The following is a 20,316-nucleotide window of genomic DNA, read 5'->3' as shown; positions in this document are numbered from 1 at the left end:
CCCATCCTGGCGTATGCCAACAACTCCTTTTGTGAGGTGCCACCTGCCTTGAGCAGCTCATTAAAGCCGTTTTCCCAACGAGGGTCACTAGGAGTCAGTGCTGGCTTTTGTGGGATTGGTCCAAGGGAACCTTGTGGTCAAGGAGACTGAGAGAGAAGGCTACGATGTGTTCAAACCATCTACCAAACAAGCAAAAAACCCCAACGCTGCTGTCCAAAAATCACCTAAAAAATGCTTGCTTCCACAATTTATACTTAAAATTTTAAATGTTAAATAAAGGTAGAATGGGGACTGTTCCAATGCAGTGCTCCAGTACTAAGAGAAAAGATTAGCAGAGACACTAATTTTGCTCCAGTTAAGCTGCATTTGTGACTCAGCAATAATAAGTCTGATCTTTATTTAACCTTCTTGGTAACTCTAGAATGAAAGAAATAGTCTTCGGCCTTTTCAGTTTGGCAATGAAATAAAGAATGCCTCAGGTAACATGAGAACATAACCCGTAGTATAATTCCATGATCTGTATCAGTCCAATTTTAGTTGATTCCAATGGAATTTTTCTGACCCACATTTGGTTCAAAACCGAGCCAAAAAATCAATGTGAAAAATGGCATGAAACCAAGGGACTAATTGCCTTAGGATGATAAGAGGAATACTCACACCTCAGTCCCCCAGTTAGGTACACATAATTTCCAGAAATGCTAAAACTTCTAGTAACTCTTCTCCTCTGTCCCAAAGTATTATATATGACACCAGTATGGCCCTATCGGTGCTGGAATATCACAAAACTCTTTAAAAATGTGCACTCTTTTTTCCCCATGATCTATTTACATACAAAGTTGACAGTTCCATTCACATATGAGGAGATATGATGCATGCAGAGAGGAACAAAACTTGCTTTTAAACTAGGAGTGCTCCTGAAACCTTAGCACGTGTCCCCGTGTGTGTGCAGCAGGTGTACCTGTACGTGCTGGTTTTGGCTGGGGTAGAGTTAATTTTCTTCACAGTAGCTGGTATGGGGCTATGGTTTGGATTTGTGCTGGAAACAGTGCTGATAACACAGGGATGTTTTCGTTCCTGCTGAGCAGTGCTCACACAGAGTCAAGGCCTTTTCTGCTCCTCACACCACCCCACCAGCGAGTAGGCTGGGGGTGCACAAGAAGTCGGGAGGGGACACAGCTGGGACAGCTGACCCCAACTGACCAAAGGGATACTCCATACCATATGATGTCATGCTCAGCATATAAAGCTGGGGAAAGAAGAAGGAAGGGGGGGACGTTTGGAGTGATGGCGTTTGTCTTCCCAAGTAACCGTTCTGCGTGATGGAGCCCTGCTTTCCTGGAGATGGCTGGACACCTGCCTGCCGATGGGAAGCAGTGAATGAATTCCTTGTTTTGCTTTGCTTGTGCGCACGGCTTTTGCTTTACCTATTAAACTGTCTTTATCTCAACCCACGAGTTTTCTCACTTTTACCCTTCTGATTCTCTCCCCCATCCCACTGGGGGGGAGTGAGCGAGCAGCTGTGTGGTGCTCAGTTGCTGGCTGGGGTTACACCACAACATTGTATTTCAAACGCCATGCAAGGATTCTGCTTTAGTAAAAGCAATGTTTAGTTTTGCAGTCCTATGTGCCTATTTTATGTGGAGCATGAAACCCTCTGCTATTGAAAGCACACTTTTTCCAGCTAAGCATGAACAGATTTTTAAAAAATTGTTCCATCATTTACACTTACCGCATCATAATTTTGTTCCAGAAATTCTGCTACCAACAATTTGTGTCGCGTTAACAGGTCCTGGGGAAGAACAGAGAAAGGTTACCTAAGAGAGCGTGCTCATTTGATTGCCCCCTGATTCTCAAATGTATTTTAGCATTTTTTACCAGGTCATCTTTTAGAAGGTATTTACAACATTATTTCTATAGGCAGAAAGCATTTAAAAACAATACTGCATTGTGCCTTTATTAGGATTTTAAGGAGAATTCAGTGAATGCTCACAGAATCAATATAAAACTATTCTAACACTCGCTCTTTATATTCCTTTTCACTCCTACCTTTTCTTAAGGTCATCCTGCACAGCACTTCTTACAATAAACTGGGGTGGGGGAAAGGAATAAAGTAAATTAACCCTTTATGGAGGGATCAGCTATGGTCCCAAAGCCAAAAGTGACCTACAGGCTACCCCAGAGCTGGAAAATTATGCTAAGTTTGATCAATTGCTATTGCTCATCTCCAATGAATACAACAAGGCAGACTCAATTCAACCACTGGATATATTTATTTATTTAAAACCTAAAAGTTAGGCACCAATCTAACCTAGCCATCCAGGCTCCCTCCACAGCCACTCCATCCCCTGAAAGGGGTCTCAGGTAGGTGGGATGAATTTCTTCTGTGGCTGGTTTTCTGCCCAAGGTGGGCTTACTGACACAAGCAGTAGCAGACCTTTAAGACAGCTGAAGCTTTGTGGGAGGCATTCCATCCTAAAAGGCCAACTAATTCAAATTTAAATTAAAGCAACCCCTCCCACAGAATGGGAACCTGGTGCTCAGCGACAGAGATGCAAATGTTCAGCTCCAGAAGAAATCAACTCTCTTTACTGGTTGAATATCTATGAAATGAAGTGGCCGGTTTGAGGCATTTAAGTTTAATTTTTATCCTATTGCCTCCTGTAAAACATAGCACTGATCACAATAAATGCCTGATGAAGTCCATTCAAGTCGATATTTTTTCAGTGAATCAGTTGCTATCTTTTTCATCACCTTTTCCTTGGTTTCCTCACCCACAGTCAGAGACTGATGCTGATGAGTAGCTGAAGCAGATACACAGACACATCCTCTACAGCATCACAAATAGAAGTAGTCCTTTACATACTAATCCTTTAATTTATTTTTGCCATCAATTATAAGAGGAAAGCAGAGTGCTATAAAATCCAGTTTTAATACATTCCTTTATTTAGCAGGACTGCGATGATAGCAGTTTAAAGGGCTGCGTGCAACAAACGTGCTTCACAAGCTTTTATGCAGGGCACTTAGGAGGCAAGTACAGCATTTTTCAATAGGGGGCACAAATGGAATATAATCCAAAATGAGTTTTTCATACAAAATCATGAGAGAGTGTGGAGCAGCAATATTCAATCAGCACTCTTTCCAACTGCTGCTGGTACCCTCCACAGCCGACTGTATCTCTAAATACAAGCTGCTTTCCTCTGCATTTTTAGCAGCTCTGTTTCCTCTCTGCAGTGCACCTGGCTGAATTTAATTAAGAAGTACATCTCCAGATCATCAAAAATTCCAATACTTCCCTACTATAAATATCCTCAGACTTTAATGCACATTTAATTAAGCCCTCCTTTGGTGCATAGACTATCCAAGGCTTTCAGCTCTGAACCAGACACCCTGGTGGCAACACTACAAACCCAACATGGGGGAAACAGAACTGGAAACACGAGTTCAGTAATCCAGCCAGCGAGCAATCATAGCACTTATTTTTACGGCATTAGAAATGAGGTAGCTCCATATTTCATGATTCAGTTGCTTCTACATCACTTCTTGCTGTTCAAGCTATTCAGAATAACAGACAAATAGGCTGTTTTATTTCCAGAACTGTCCATGTATCAAGTCAGGCAATTTAAAATAAGAGGCAATTTAAAAAAATGCAGTTTATAGATTTTCCCCAAGCATTTTAAAAGGTGATTTCTGACCTATGTCTGAGGATGAACTGCCCTCATACTCTTCTCTTTCCAGTGCACGTGAGGATGCAGAATACTATTTTTAAATCCTGCTAAAAATACACTCGGATCACAGGGGACAGAAGTAAGTTCCACAGCTGTAGATCCGTGAACGACATCAATCGCTCTTTTTCTGGGAGGGTTGCAGCAGTCTGCGGTCCTTGCCACAACTTAACTGACTCTTGTCCCCATCCTGCCTCCTGGATGGGGTGAAGACTGTCCGTCGCCAACCACACGCTCTGCTGTTCTGCTCAAAGCAGGACCTGGGCAAAAGATGCAAATCTCTTCTGCCAAGCTGGGAACAGAGTCCAGGAGCACTTTTTCTGACCAGAGACAAATACTCTTCCAAGCATAGGGTAAAATGCCAGAGACAGAGGATCTCAGTTGCATTTTTATACAGTCTTACACATGGATTTTTACTTGTCTGTATTTCTGTGCTACTTCCACTTTCATAACATTTACCTAATGAACACAATGATAGTGCAACTTAAAATAATTGAAAGATGCTGCTACTGATTAATGGGTGTTTGAATTGGTAATCCTGCTCAACTCATTACTGACGAATGCAATGTTACCTCCATTATGCAAATCTTTACCCTATTCAGTAGGTTAGTAAAATCTGATGCCAGGTTTCAGTACGCGTTGAATCACTGAGCTGAACTGTAACGCTCCTTCCAGTTATTCCTAAGGTCTATCTAATCATGTTTCTAATTAGCTTTGAGAGGAAAGAATGAACAACGTGTTTCTATGACAGCAAGGAACCCAGTGATAGAAGAAAAAAAGGAGTTATGTCTATATTTAGAAGAGTCTTTACCTGAAAAGAATTTTCCCCAGCTTTCTTAAATTATTTTTCAGAAATAGAGTAATCTTCCCTGTACATTAAGCTTATAGGCACCAAATTTTGCTCAAAGACTATACTAGCACCTTGCAGGCAAGATGATGGTCACATACAAACTCCAAGAAATTTGGCAAGCTTCACCCAACTTCATTTTTAATACAACACCGAGACTATACAGAGTCTACGCGGTGCTTTCACCTACTTGGCTCGTAGCAGTACGGTCCTTACACTGAACCATGGGTCACAAAAGTAAGCATACAAATAAGTTGTAAAGTAATCAGCGGGCACGGCATTAGTCTAAACTTGACTGCCGAACTCAGAAGGGTCAGCAAAAATTAGAGGATTTTAAAAGTGAATTTTAAATGATTCCTTCTATTTACTGGTTGTGGTAATGATGGGTAGTGGTTTTGTCTCCAGGGGAAGGTAGGGAGAGAAAAAGGTTATGCATTTTACAAGAACTGTACGTAATACTTGATTAATTTGAGTTTTAAATGGTTGCATAAAAAGCCTTGGGTTATCAAGATGAAGAACATTAGTAAAATGTAAATCTGTATTGAATTAAAGATTCTTTGCAGACTTAATCACTGTTGTGAATCCTGTTACAAACAGACCAAGGATTAATTATATCCTTTACTGAACAATAAAAAAGCCACCCAGTTTAAAGGCAACACAACCTTCAGTGATGACTACTGACGGGAGTGCCATTTTTGACACAACACTGTGACGCAGGTATTGAATAATTTACCTTGAATGTAGCAAAGGCATCAGAAGCTATATCAAATGTTGACATTTCCACATATTTAAAAAAGTCTCTGAACTGTTCCGAAAAAAGTATGATTTTGGCCAAGGGTTCATGCCGGATACACTCTCTCAGCATAATTCCACAGCGTAAGGCAATATTTGGGGATTCATATCTAAAGAATGAAAAGAAACAGAAAAGATCTAAATGTAGAAGAAAAAAGATAAACGGGCGCTTTTCTAGCAACGGGGAACTTTGTAGCATAGGAAATGCGTGTGCCAGAGGGAACACAACACATGGACGGCAGCTCCCACCCAGAGCACTGTACCCAGCTTCAGAACCTCAGCCCAAAGCTAAGGAGCAGACGCAGAGGTAAGGCTGCCAGTGTTTCCCATCGCAAACCTCTGCCTTCGCAAGCCAAAACACATTTTGGTGTAATTACACCTCCTCTCTGCGGAAAGACGGTGGGGAGTGCGTAACATTTCAACAGAGCTCCTTCACCCTTTTAGATTTATGAGAAACCAAAGCCCATACAATATAACAATATTCCTTTTCAGATTTAATTCTGAGCTCCTCGGTTTATCCAAGAAAAAAATAACACCTCATGACCACCCATCACCTCCCACTCATCTTCTAGAGAACGTTGCTCTAGAATATTAATGTCTAACGAGGAAGGTAGGAAGAGCCTATCCAGGCAGTCTACACAGGATTAAGCTTTCTGTAGCTCTGAAGATCTTTTTTGCAGTTTAGGAAGAATTCTGCTCAATCCCTTCCCTGCAGAGGCTACTACTTTGTACAGGAGACAAGTATTTGTTTCTCAAGTTACAATCCTGTTATGGCACACGCATCGCAATAGCCAGGAGCCAGCACACTTCTCGATCTTGGAGAGGGAGGGAGGGGGAGGCAATTCAGATGATCTTCTATTTCTATAAAGTCTTGATTTCTTTAAAGCTGATATTAATCTGAAACAAAACTGTTAGAAACACAATTTAAAAAAAAAAAAGAAAGGATGAAATCCAACAGTCAGGAAGGTCTTAAAATGAACTTATTCCAGCAATCTTCAGTCATGTGAAAACGGTGAAGTCCAAGGGGACAGAAAACACGCTCTGTTTCAATAAGCTGGCTATACTATATCAGAACTGTGTATTATCACCCAGAGCTTATCAGCATCATTTTTCCTTTGCACAGTTAATTCCTATCACTAGGCCAAAAGAGAAAAAAAGAAGAAAACCACAAAATGCCATCTGTGCTGTAAGTGAGTGGGCCCTCAAGTTTACCACCAGCTTGCAATTTAAAAGAATGGTTGTGTTTTGCGAGCATACCAGAGCTGCATACTTCAACCTGATGTCAACAATAGTTGGCTTAATGAAAAATGAATTGCTGTTCCAAACAGGCAAATGAAACTTCCCACCCTCAAGGAAATGCAGGCACTCAAGCCCTTATTTGTTTCCTTTTGGGAAACATTTGCAAACGTGAATTTATAACTCTTTAGACAATGGAGATTCGCTGATGTTTTCTGTCAAGGCGTACCTCTCCTCGACACCATTAACAGGAATACTAATTTTCAAGCAAAAAGAGGCGGAGTTGCTCCTAGGAGCGCAGCCAGGAAAATATTTAATAGTTGGCTACGGAATATTTTGGTTGGAATAAAAGCAAATTACATTGTTTCCAGCACAATAACTTTTTAAAACACAACTATCAACAGAATTATTCTTAGTCAAATGCTCCATTATCTGGAAGTGGGTTATGGACCTTTGGCTGTTCACATAAGCGAGGGAAGTTGGGTTTGGCTCCTGGAATATGCCTGGAAGAAGTTTACAGGCTGCCTGGTCATAACTGGCATGTTCTCTGCACCCACACTTACATGCAAAGCCACCAGGCAGGAATGACAGAGATGTGCTTCAAAATCACTTCTAATGAGCAATTAGTGCTCTATGCTGAAGTACTCCTGCAGCAGAAAAAAATATAGAGTTCTTCTCTGTTCGGATGAACTTACAACCTAAATAAACTCCCACATACTGACTACCAGGGGCAACCAGAAAAGGAAATAATGGACTTGAAATATTTCAAAATACTTATTGTGGAGGCTGAAAGAGGCAAGACTGAGAGCAGGGACGCATCTCAGCACAAAGGGAATCATACTTGTGTGGCTAATGCAGAAGACGGTACAAGGTAAGGAGCACAGGCAGGAGATTAGGAAGGCATTGAGCCTGAGAGACACAAGGTCTTGACAAACAGCTATATTCTGATCTGATTTTACACTGACTTCTATAGCTTGAGCTTATCATTGGATAAGGAGTTTATCCTTGGATAAACTCAAGGGTAATTCTGCAACTTTAGCCAATATACCATTAAAGCTTTAACTGCATTGTAATATGAAGAGATCATCACAAAACAGATTGGTGCAGTGACTGAGTATGTTAGATAGCATGTGGCATGATATATATTCGCAAAGGAGCTTATAAATTTGTCACTTGTGAGAAACAATGCAAGTGCCACAAACTTCAAGTCCTCTACAGTCATGGTACTAGAGGGAAAATATTTTAAATTACAAAGGACCAAAGTTATTTCTGGGCTAATGCAATATGCTGACACCAGAGAAAAACTTGGCACAAATATATCCAGTACTCTATATACACTAAACATTGTATTCATCTGAAATCATATTCATACACAAAGCCTGCACACACAGAAAATAAGATATTAAAGCAAGTCCTCATGCAGCAGGAAGGTCAATTAACCTACAAAAAAAAGAAAAAAAATAGGAGTGAACTATGTGCTGTATGTTTTTCTGAAGCTGAGAAGCTGGAAGGAAGTAGCCAAGAAGTAAAACGAAGCCTAAAAGGTAAGAACAGTTATCTCAAGTTGGCAGTGCCACTGGAGTATTAGGCAGGAAACACTGGGCGGGAGCTCTGATTCAGGATCCTTCCCACTCAACAGAGCTCACATTATGCAATGAAAAAGCAACCTTTTGTTGATGCTGTTGGGAAATTTTGCATCCAATACAAGTAAAACAATGACAAGCCTTCACAATAGTCCCGGGCTGTTCCTTTTACAGTCATGGTTGAAATTTTTTTTTTCCCTCTCCAAATAATGTCATATAACGAACACTGAATGGTACAGGCCAGCCAAATCCACTTTCCTTTAAGCAGATCTTGCTATCATATATTTCATTTAACTTCATCCTCAAGTCACGTTTTCAAGTGGTGGTGTCTAACATGAAGTGCGTGCTTCCCAGTCTCACAGCTGATTGCACACAAGTACCGCACTCTGCCTGCACACAGCAAGCCGTGCGTTCGGGGCCCTGCCCTTGCTTTAGGCACATATTTTAAGTATCGTTTTTAGACAGTCCTGGCAGCAGGACATAGGCAGGTAAGACAGCATTGCATTTGAGAACATTACACTCTTCTGCAGCAGCTGCTCAGACACCATCAGGGCTGGATAGGACTTGTCTTCTGGACTGCTGCTGATGAATTCAGCAGCACTTTCTAACGAGAAACTCCAGAAATGGCAATTCTGATACAGGGCAGTGCTGTGGAGAGGTAGCCAAGAGATCAAGAACAAGGAGCGTGAGGACCAAACTAACACGGACACGCTGCTGCACGCAGCGGCAATCTCCAAAAAAGCACCTAAGTGATGCCAGTTAAATATATCCACTGGCTCAGGTCACCTACAGTAAAATGTCTGTCAGCAGTACATATGCATAACATAAAATCTTTACTATCATTTTAATATTCTTGGTCGTTACAGATGCCAAAGAATATCTGGGACATGATCCAAAAATATTTTTTAGCTTTAAATAAAGCCCAGACATATGGTAGCGATACATGCGCAACGTGCAAAAACAAAATGAGTGAAAAAGTGAGCAGATCGCAAAAGCAAAGACAGAGAAGAGGAAAGAAAATTATTGTATCTATATATGAAATTGAAAACAGTTGTACAACTTAACAACGACTGAGAGAATTATCATCACTGTCCCAAAACAACTAGTTTGAGGTTTATACGAGTGGTGAATTTTAATGAACAAATGAAACCAAAATCCATTTAACTAGCTTACTGGTTTCCTTTCTGAGGAAGCTGGCATTTAGTAACACAAAACAAGTCAAGAATTTCAAAATTAAAGCTAAATCATGACAAATCACTATACTTGTAAGAGCAAGACCTAGCTCAGCCCAGCCACCTGCCCGGGCTCCCCACCACCCTGCCTGCGAGGAAGGCAGCGAGTCCACACCTCCTCCTATCGCAGCAACCAAGAGCTTTGCCACCACGTTCAAACGCAAGCTCGCAGTTCTTGAAATCCCTGGTACTGACTAGTTCTCTCGGTTACTTTTTTCCCTGCTCAGCTGTGCTGGAACGTGGCCAACTTTGAAGGAAATAATTACTATTTTAGAGGACTCCCGTGCCTATGTCTCTCCTAGCTCGGGCCTGCCCCTGGGAGAGGGGGGAGGCTGAAGGGAATTTTACCCTTGGGGCTGCAGCCTTGTCTTGCACAAACCTTAGATGGTGCTTAAGTATTTTCCTAACCCTGGCTGTGGAGCAAATGGTAAAAATGCAAATCTTAAGCCTGGAGAGCAAGAAAGACATTTAAAAAAATTCATTCTCTTAAGAACCATTAGTTTAAAAGGCTTATGTCATGTTTTTGAATGGCTGTTGCTAGTGTGACCATACAACTACTGAGAGTCCATGTTGTTTCATACTGATCAGTTAATAAATGCATTTATTTCTACATCAGTTCTTTAATCCCAATCACATATATTCTCCCTTCCTTAGGGAAAAATAAAAAAAATCCTGAAGTTTTGGCTTCTTTGGCTTCTGTGGTTTAGAAAACCACAGAGAACTGAGCAGAAAACAGTAGACTTCAAGGGTTGGAAAAGCAAAGCTTCTTGCTGAACAGAAGGTACTTTTGGCCAAAAGTAAAGGGGACAGAAACCTCAAGAGTTTTAGGCCAACACTTGTGCACTCTTGAATGCAACTACAGCTGATGTCCTCTCCACACAGCAGTCTACTCCCCCTCCTTGGCCAACTTACCTTGGGAACCACTGGGTTACAGCTGAGCACTGACTCCCTCAAAGGTTAAAAGACAAAAAAAAAAAGATTTAATGCTGAAAGTCACGGAGTTCATTACTGAATTAATTTAAAGGTGAAGCTCACATGTGGCTACAAGCGTTGAAGAATTCTGCCCAACAGACACAACTATTCTTTTTATGCATTTTTGCTTCTCTCTGTTCTACCACATGGTGGTCCAGCATTTGACTCCAGTCATTTACAGACACCACTACAAGTCACTCCTGCAATGCAAAAAAGTCTAAATGAAACTCAGCAGTCATCAACAAAGCTACACAAAAGTTTAGGGCAAGAACTGAAGTACATGTCACGTGGGGAGCAGTCAAAAACAATCAGCACATAATTATTCCAACATGAAGTTTGGTGAAGAAATAACGGCCAAATAAAATAATCCAGTCATTAAAAAGTATACAGTTAAGTAGAAAGAAAGTCAATATGAAAGAAACAAAATAAGAAATCTGGAACGAAATCTGAAAATCCTTTTTTTTTTTTTTTTTAAACTAAAAGTGAGAAAGTAGATCAACTGCAATGCCAGCATGTTCCAGGCAATGCTCTTTAATGAAAATCAAATTAAAGCACCCACCCTTTTAGAAGCATGAATAGGATATGTGGATGAGCACTAATGTATTCCACAGTAGGGCTGCGTGTGCCAATTTGTCTTCTCAAGATGTTGTTAAATATCTGGGAAACGTCCTTTTTGCCCTGTTAAAGAAGCAAAATATATCTTCAACTGGAAATACATGAACAAATGACCACTTACTATAACGTCTATTTAAAGTAGAAATGAAATTGAAAACAAAACAAGTCAGTCTCCTTTTTGGGCTCTCCACAGTCCCACCACCTCATACTCGCTGTTTCTTCAACGCCACAAGAAGGCTTCCTCCATCAGGTGGCTCTGAAGACTACCAACCCCCCACTCCCATTGACACCTCTCTCTTTCTAAATGAAGATGCGCATCCCCCTTATTCTGTCAAGCAAGTCCCTGGCTATCTTAAATAGCAACACTGAAGTACCAAAAAAGCAAGCCACCACCCTGAGCCAAACATGTTTTTTCAGTACGTACTATTGCTCCCACAGCCTCCAAATTTAAGTAGTCGAGCTAGTACCAAGTACACCGCCCCACAGCCTAGACTTACAAAGCTAAAGCTTTTCATTAGTCAAATGCAATCAATGTCATGTGAGATCGCACTTTTGAAAATCAGGGTTAAATTTAAAACGCCCATTATTTCACCATGACGAATGAAATAATTACTACTGATAGAAAAGCTGCATCACGTACATGTCTCTGCTTCAGTCACAACTAAGATCCTTCACTTTATCCTAACTTTCTCCTATATACACACATCTGCACAATCACATTTTGTCTTCGAATGCTTCCCCGTGCAAACAGCTTTTCAGAAGGCCCTTCCAAATTATGTTCTATTCAGCCACAGGGTTTGCCAATACATCTTGCATTAGAAGTCCTCTTCCTCCCCCACAGCTTTCTCTCCTGGCCGCAGGAGACAAATTGATTTGTGAAATTAATGGAGGGGGGAGACTGCTGCACTAATGACCAGTAACCAAGGCACTGAGTCAACAGCGGGTCACTATGCACAGGGCAAACTAAAGCAAAAGGTTACTTATAATCTGTACATGCTCATTGATCTGTCTCGAGAGGACAAACATTCCTTGGCAGAGAACTTATTGAACATTTGAAGCCAAGGAGCAGATAGTTTCACACAGAGGGAAATTCCCTGGTTTCACCTCTACAAATAAATCACTGCTGAGAAACACAAAATATTCTGCTTTCCTACTCGTTCCAATCCAGCTGGCTTGGAGACTCGGGGACTCGGGGAATTAAATAGGAGAAACAAATCAGAGCAGGCCAGTCCATCTGCCTTTGTCTGCAACACTTTTGACCCTTGGACATTTTCTTAATTAGGCTAATTCTTTATAAAGTCATCCCGTTCTCCCCTATCTTTACAACACCTGTAATGTATGTCTGGAATCCTGTGATCCCCAGCGGCTTCAGCAGTTACTCCAAGATGAAAACAATCCAGACGGAGAAGAGCTGTTGAAAGGGTGAGGCGAAAATGGCCAAAAATTAAGTGATCCCCTCTGCTACGCCAGATTTTGTATTAATTACTTAATATTAGGTGCACTGCAGCATTATATCCAATAGCAGAGAGGAGATATATATCTATATGTATATATATATCAGAGAGGAGATATGTATATATATCCAATTATATCCAATTTTCTAGAGACCAGCGATGGTGAAAGCCCGAGACCCAGTTGGTCTCTCTAGGTTCTCCTGGAGGGAATGGAGGCAGGTAGGAGGGAATGAAGGCAGACTTCTCTCACCACCAGACATCTATAAAAATTGTAGGAATACTTTTGCAACACTTCTTACTTGGATCTGCGATTCAATTTTGCCTTATAATGAAATACATATGGCCACTGAAGCATAAGATAAGGCAGCATGGAGAGAAAGTGGCTAGACAAGAACAAGAAAACTGCAAAGGATGCCATTATATAAATAACAAATTGCATGATACCTGTAACATAATTTAGCTCCTGTTTCAAGACAAAGTAAGGGAAAGCTCCTAACATCACCAGTCCTGGGCTTGTGGCTATTTACTGCCTCCTTTAGTGGCTTTACAGCTTGTGAACCTTTAGGCTTACATGCAGTTAGTAACACCTAATTTTTTAGTCGACTTTTTCTGTATGCACATTTTCCTCAGTTCTTCAAAGTTCAACAATAAATTTAATATTTTAAATTTCCAAAAATCCAGTCTGATCTTGATTCTGGGCTCCTGCCCAAAGCCAGCTTTAGTGCTTCATAACAGTATCATCACCAAAATTACATCTTGTTTCTTGAGTGGCGGAAGCAATAAACCTGTGTTTTCTACAGACGTGTGATGGACATGTGCAAGTCTCCCCTACACGCACACCCGCCCCCAGCCACACGTGCTGTAAGTGTACTGGCAGATGAAACACAAGTGAGACAGGACTCGAGTCTGTGCTTCTGCCTTTTTCTCGGTGGGGGCATTAACTCTGGTCTCGCTCCTCTAAACAGCCATCAAGTTTCATGAAGTTTTTGAAAACGCATCTTCAAAGGGAAGTACAGCTGTGCAAACCTGGGATCAAAGTGGGCAGCAGGGTTGGTGAGGAGGAGACAGGGAGTCAGGACAAAACAAAGTAACCTACATAAACATTATTTCCTTCAGAAATCAGATTTTCAAGCAATTTATGATTTTGCTTTCTACTATTACATACAGATGAAAAAATTAATTTGCATGTTATAAAGTGATGAAATTGCTTGTTCAACAAAGAAACCTAAATGCCAGCTGTGGCCACCAATATAACAAAATGGAAGCAGAAAAGTTGATAAACTGAAAAAGTCAACGGGAATATGAAGACAAAGCAGCACATGCTCTTACTATCCTCTTGTTCAATGACATTTCGTTTCTACTGTTTTGCCAAAAGAGTATGTATAACAGCTTTGCTAAATGATTGAAAAAGTTTTATCATGGAAAAATCTATTTTGCTGTAAGAGTTATTAGAATTGTTTATAATAACAGTAATAACAGTAATTCAGCAACAGATTAGGTATTTCATTCAGTGCTTGCATTTGAAGACTGTGGGTTCAATATGTCCATACAGAATTTTTTGTCTGACAAAAGCAATACAGACTGTCAGGTAACTAAAAAAATGCAGTAGTTAACCTTCTGTGGTGTCTTTGCGAATGGTATCTTCTCCTCCCCCCTCTCCTTTTTTCTTAAAAACAAATAAATAAATCACTGGATTTTTAGGGTTTTGGGTTGGGTTTTTTGGGTTGGTTTTTTTTTGTAATTAAGACATTTAACAGTAACCCTGGATGGCAGGGAGAAGACAAATGAAAGGATCTCTATAAATTCTAGCATTAAAAAAAAAATCTCCTGAACTGAAAACCTGAGGAAAAGTGAGAGAACTCCACTAACAACATATTTAAAAATTAATACAAAATAAATAAGTCAGTGCCTTGAATCCTGGCTTCACTGGGGGTAGGGGGAAAAGGGGAAAAAAGAAAACATAAATTTCCCATCGTTCCTCCCTTTCATTCATTTACAAAATGGAAAGAAAAGTAAAGTAACAACAAATAACTTCAATAATGGGAGAAAACTTCTGCAAGAAAGTAACTCCCACAAAAGGTGGCTCTGAGAGCATCAGATGATCTCTCTGGGGAACTGATTTTTAAATTCAGCGGCCGCCCTGCCCTATACGCTGGGTACTGCTCCTGCTTCAGACCTCAGCGGCAGAGGTTCGGTTCCTGGGAGCTTGGCATTTCTCACTGCTCAGAGATGCTTGGACACTTGTGATGATTCACCAGCGCCTGGGAGCCATAGAAATGGCAGGACTCATAAACAGCAGTCCCTGGGGACCACTGTCCCCGCTGACCGTAGACCACAGGAATACTATAATGACCTGCCAGTGACGAAGTTTCTTACCAGTCCCCACCAGTCAAAGGTCAATTAAAAGGGTTTATATTTATCCTGAATTACTGCAATCTTTTCTACCATATCTCTTCTTCTCCTTATTTATAAGCAAGTTTGGTTGTCTTAGTAGTTGTCTACTAAGTTTTTGGCTTTAAAAACAAAACCAGCAAGGAGTTCCATGGAATATATATACACACACACATATATATTCACATTAATCTTTCTGCTGGCAAAAAAAAGTTATATTCCTTTCTTCTTTTAATCCAAAGAATTAAGTGGGGGCAACCCAATTTACCTTGCCACCTGCCATCAGTTTTTAACACCTTTTTCGACTCCTTTACTCTCAACTAAACTATCCTAATTTGTTTTCAGTCTTTTTCACATGAGATTTTCCCATGCTTCCAATTATTTTTATTTCATGTCCCTGGACCCCTTCTTCAGTCACACTTTACTCTCAACTAAACTATCCTAATTTGTTTTCAGTCTTTTTCACATGAGATTTTCCCATGCTTCCAATTATTTTTATTTCATGTCCCTGGACCCCTTCTAAATCAGTCACACTCCTCAGAGTCGGCGGTTGGCTCTAGTTGCATTATCCCAAAGTAAGAGGTTCATCACTGCAGCTTACAAGGTCGGTCACAGATAGTATTCTCAGCATCATTTCCTACCTTGTTTGGATACACATGGCAATATTTCTTTATTGTTTTTGTTTTAATAAAAAAAAATAAATCAGATGCATTGCATTTACTTCCAGTATATGAGCATGTCTATCAGGACACTGACCAATCTACAGCAGCTACTTTCTTCGGCATGTGAAAAACAGTTTCAAATGCAATAACATTATTTAGACTTCTGAAAAATACAGCTCTACTCACTGACAACACTGAGACCAAGGAGATGAAAAGGTTTATGGATGCTGACCTACCTCAAAATCTATCAGCTGCAGGTTGGCAATAAGTGTCACTAGAAGGCCACTGTTATATAGCTCTTGTGCCAGCTGAGCCACAATTTCTGTAGGTGGCTCTTTGTCTGTGGTCCCACACAAAATTTCCTTCATTGCTTGCAGAGATTTTGACACTTCCTCCGATGCCTGTTCACCAGCACATAAGGGTTTTGTTTAAAAAAAGAAAACAGAAAAGAAAAAAAAAAGTGTTTTATTTTAAAAGACAAGCAGTTCAAAACAAAAGCTTCTAACTGTACCTATGATGATTGTTATCTATTGTAAAATGGTTTTAATAATTTTATGTAATCACTGAGGCTGGAACATCCACACCGCATCCTGCGGGTTCTACACAAGCACACAGATATATTCAATTTAAACACAGCATGCCATCACTTACAGACCACAGGCATAAAATAGGGGCAGGAGTGCAATTACCAACCAACATCAGCAAGATCCTTTATGAGTTTAGAGACAGGCGCTGCCCCGCAGAAGCGGCAGCACTTTCAACATCACTCCCCCCGTCCTCCCCACTGGGTTCCATCGACACACGTGGGGCGAGATGTGCCAGATGGAGGTACCGAACCAGCCGGCTCCTCCCGCCGGCAGGGTGGCCGCTGTGCTGCTTCCCCATCAACTGCTTGCTGGTGCACTGTCCCGGCTCCTCTACTGGTAACCCAAATAAAGCCTTGTACCCCTGCCAGCTTTGCATTGCCACCACCTATTTCTCCTCATCATGTGTGGTTTGAGCCAGCATCTTCCGCAAGGGATTTGCCTACTGAGCGCACAGGCACTTCAGTCTCAGGTTGGGAAATTAATTAAATTAACAATTTGCTTCAGCAAAGCTCCACAGCTGCCACCAAGGGAACTAAAATAAGTTTTTCATCTTTTGCTCCCACCTAGTGCATACTAATTCTGTGCAATGTTTCAGGTACCTAATGTAGAGGACAAATCAGGAATTATCTTACAAAATATCTTGACCAGAAAGCTTACAACAGGAAAATGAAAGAGAAACACGTATAAACAGGTAACAGCTTAGCGTTGGTGGCAGTCAGCAGGTTTAAATCAGATGTGAACGATAACATCCCACTTCCCAAGGTAAATGACTGCTGGCCACAGCACGGCAGCTCTGGCTCACACTCTCCTCCCAGGTTTGCTCCACTTTGTACAAATAAAGACTCCGTGGAGCAAAAGTGTTATTTTTTCACGTGTGTGTGTGCTTTAAATCCCACCTGCTCTAGCCGTGGGGCTATGGAGGCAATGGCTCTTTCTGGGTCGGGGTATATTTAATACACGCGTGACCCGCAGCAAGGCTGGTTGGATTTTTTGGCAGGGAGTGGGAAGGAAGTAAGGGACAGCTTTGAAAGCAAAGCTGAGAATGACAGCAAAGTGCCAGGCAAGACGGTTAAAGATGCTGAAGATAGGACAGCATTTCACATCTATATTGCAAAACATTTGTTTGAAATTCGCGTTTCGTTAGCTTAGCAGGGGGGGAATCAAGACACACACAGAAAACCCAGGAGTCATTTGTAAAAGCTAACTGGACATTAATGGGTGTTCAAAGCCAGATCAATAATTTCAATACATTTCTCACATAAACTGAAAGGAAAAATGTCATGCTTTCAAATACCACCCCATCAATCTGCATAAAATAACCCCACAGTGCTCCGGAGAGGCATCTCTCAACTGCTGCTGATCTCCCAACACTTTAATACTGATTTAAATCACAGATTTTATTCACATTAGTGAATAAAAAATCCTAGAAAAAGCCTAGAAATCCTAAAAAAAAACAATAAAAAGCCACTTTCACATTGCATCTACCTGGAAGATTCAAGCATTGACTTTGCACAGCATAAAGAAATGTTCTCCCCCAATCTGTTTGTACCTACTCTCAGTTTTCTGCTAGTTGAGATAGGTCAGCATGAGTGGCATGTGAATGAATATGACTATGTGATAACCTTAACCACAGCAGAAGTCTTGTTGTTCCCTACCGTTGCTCAGCAAAAGAGCCTATTTTTACCTCAAATGTTAGTGGTATGTCACTAGAGATATCCCACAGAGTACAGATGGGATTAACAACAGGGGTGCTATCTTGGAAACTAAAGCTCTAAATCTGTATAAGAGCTGTGCAAATATTTTCATATCAAAGGAAAAACCCATACATTTTTGGCTTTTCACCCATTCTGCTGGGTAGGGTGTGAATATCTCTGGCATTCTGTGGTTAAAAAAAAAAATTAATACCTTTCCTTTCAAGTACAAGTAGCCCTTTCTGATATGTAGAAAAATGTCTGCAAGACTCATCTTTAGGTTTAATTCTCAAAAAGGAGGCCAAAAAGTAAAGCGCTGCAGGAGAAAACAAAACTACAGAACACCACGGTGTTGATGGGCACAACTGAGCACCACAGCTGTATTTCTCTAATCATCTGCCACCCCATCCGCTCATTTTCTCGGCTTTTCTACATGCAATTTACATTTCGTGTTTAACTTCCTTCCCCTTCGTATCCTTTGGATAGTCTGTGGCTTGACATTCAACCCACCACCAAAAGCTATTCCCGGTCAAATCTAAGGACCGCTCTTCTGTGCCTAGCCTTCATAATCTATCTGGAGGAAAACCACAATCCCAAACACAGCTTCTTAAATTAACAGCCACTTCTAGCCTCCACTTTGACATTTCCACTTAATCTTACAGCATTTTTAGAATAATACCCTAAGTACATAAGCACTGTTTCTGGGATGGAAACTTGCTCAAGACTCAGAAGAAAAAAAAAAAAAACATTCCAAGATCCAAAGACCCAAGATCTGTCCAAAACAAACAACAAAGCAAATACATTCACTCGAATACATGGAAAACACGAGACAACAGAAACGTAGCTGCAGAACAGCTTGTCGTAAGAAGCCAGACTGCGCCTGACCCTCTTTAGGAAAATTTGTGAAAACCAACAAAAACCTCAGCAAGACACCCTTCCCCCCAGCAATGCCACAAACAGAATTTCAGTGGCAAAAAAAGAGAGATTTGATAGAAACTCCAAAGTCTATTATGACCTCCATACTACTATTTATTCTCCATCAGTGGCAACAGCAACAATAACAAAGTGCTGCCACTCTCACTTCAGTAGAAGTTATAGAGCAAAAGAAAAGGTTTCATGAAATATCTAAGCACTTTAAGCCATTTGTCTCGTTCTTGCAATCAAGCACAATCTTCTTTCCGGAAGATTTTCCCTCTATCCTCTAGCTATGAGTCCTTTACATCATGACTGAATTTATGCCATTATATTTAGAGAAGCTGGTGTGAGCAGAGGGAAAAAAGAGGGAGAGGAGATAACTGAACACAGAATCCTAAACAGAACAGCTTATATATATATTACATACAAACGTCAAAAGTGGGATACGCTGAACTTCGGACAATTCAAGTTGCAGACAGGGATGAAATGCAAGCTGATTCCCAGCACACACATCAATTTAACGTTTGTGTTGCTGTCACTGCACAGATGTCAGGATCTTGACCTCCTAAAGCAACTCACAGGTTTCTAGTCTACAGGCACCTCAGTTCACAACGTCCAAACTTGGGAGGATCCAATTCCACCTCAGAACACTAAAATTCAGGGTGGGTACATGGGTAAGTCTCAAATGAGTTACAAGGTTGATTTGCAATGGCTGTGTAAGGGGAGTGAAGGAGACCACAACCCGTACCAACCTGTGCAGTGAAGGCAGTTTTTTCAATGATGGCCACTTCTCTACTTCGGCCCAACAGACTAACAAGCTATTTGGAACAAGAAATAACTCTTTATCCACAGAGCACAGTTTATAGTGACCAGCAACCCACAAAAGGTTTCTGGGTCCATTTTGAAATATAACATTTTGTGTAAAAGTTGTCTAACAATTCTTGGATTACTCTGCTAACCCTACTGGACTAGCTGACATACAATAGCCTTGGAGCTTGAGAAGTGACAGCATAGATAAGCTTATATAACTTCTCTGTTAAACTATAAACGTGCTCAATCACCCCTGCTTACAAAGTTGGGAGTTTGTCAGCATTAATGTGTCTCTCCAAACCTACCAACAGCTTCAACAATGAGAGCTGGAAACTTTAGGAGTTGAAGATACTTGGTCTCAAGCTTGTTTTCCTCATAGATCAAAGTGTTGTCATCGTTGACTTAATGGGATCATAACACAGAAAAAGGAGCTTATGAAGACATTATCCCCTGAAATTGTATATGAAAAAAATCTTCCCTGAAAGACCTCAAGATTCTCCTCTCCACAGCGTAGAAGACCAGCTGATTTTGTTGCAAAGGTCCAGTCTTCATTACAGAATGGGTAACGCTATGTGCTGGTTTTGGCTGGGGTAGAGTTAATTTTCTTCATAGGTACTATGTTTTGGATTTGTGCTGGAAACAGTGTTGATAACACAGGGATGTTTTCATCACTGCTGAGCAGTGCTGACACAGAGTCAAGGCCTTTTCTGCTTCTCACACCGCCCCACCAGTGAGTAGGCTGGGGGTGCACAAGAAGTCGGGAGGGGACACAGCTGGGACAGCTGACCCCAACTGACCAAAGGGATA

The 20,316-nt window shown here is 40.9% G+C and overlaps 1 protein-coding gene across 1 annotated transcript in view; it reads right to left on the bottom strand.

The window, feature by feature from the left end:
• CAB39L (calcium binding protein 39 like) overlaps window positions 1-20,316 on the bottom strand; it is a 49,318-nt gene that overhangs the window by 11,583 nt on the left and 17,419 nt on the right. Inside the window, exons 3-6 of the mRNA XM_009277148.2 lie at window positions 15,743-15,907; window positions 10,944-11,062; window positions 5,303-5,471; window positions 1,730-1,789 (exon numbers count right to left, since the gene is read on the bottom strand). Of these exons, the coding sequence (XP_009275423.1) occupies window positions 1,730-1,789; window positions 5,303-5,471; window positions 10,944-11,062; window positions 15,743-15,907 (513 nt within the window). The remainder of the gene's footprint in view (window positions 1-1,729; window positions 1,790-5,302; window positions 5,472-10,943; window positions 11,063-15,742; window positions 15,908-20,316) is intronic.

This window comes from Aptenodytes forsteri, unplaced genomic scaffold (assembly GCF_000699145.1).
Source record: "Aptenodytes forsteri isolate BGI_AS27 unplaced genomic scaffold, ASM69914v1 Scaffold145, whole genome shotgun sequence".
In the NCBI taxonomy this organism is placed as follows: domain Eukaryota; kingdom Metazoa; phylum Chordata; class Aves; order Sphenisciformes; family Spheniscidae; genus Aptenodytes; species Aptenodytes forsteri.
This window is presented reverse-complemented; position numbering and strand designations above follow the sequence as displayed.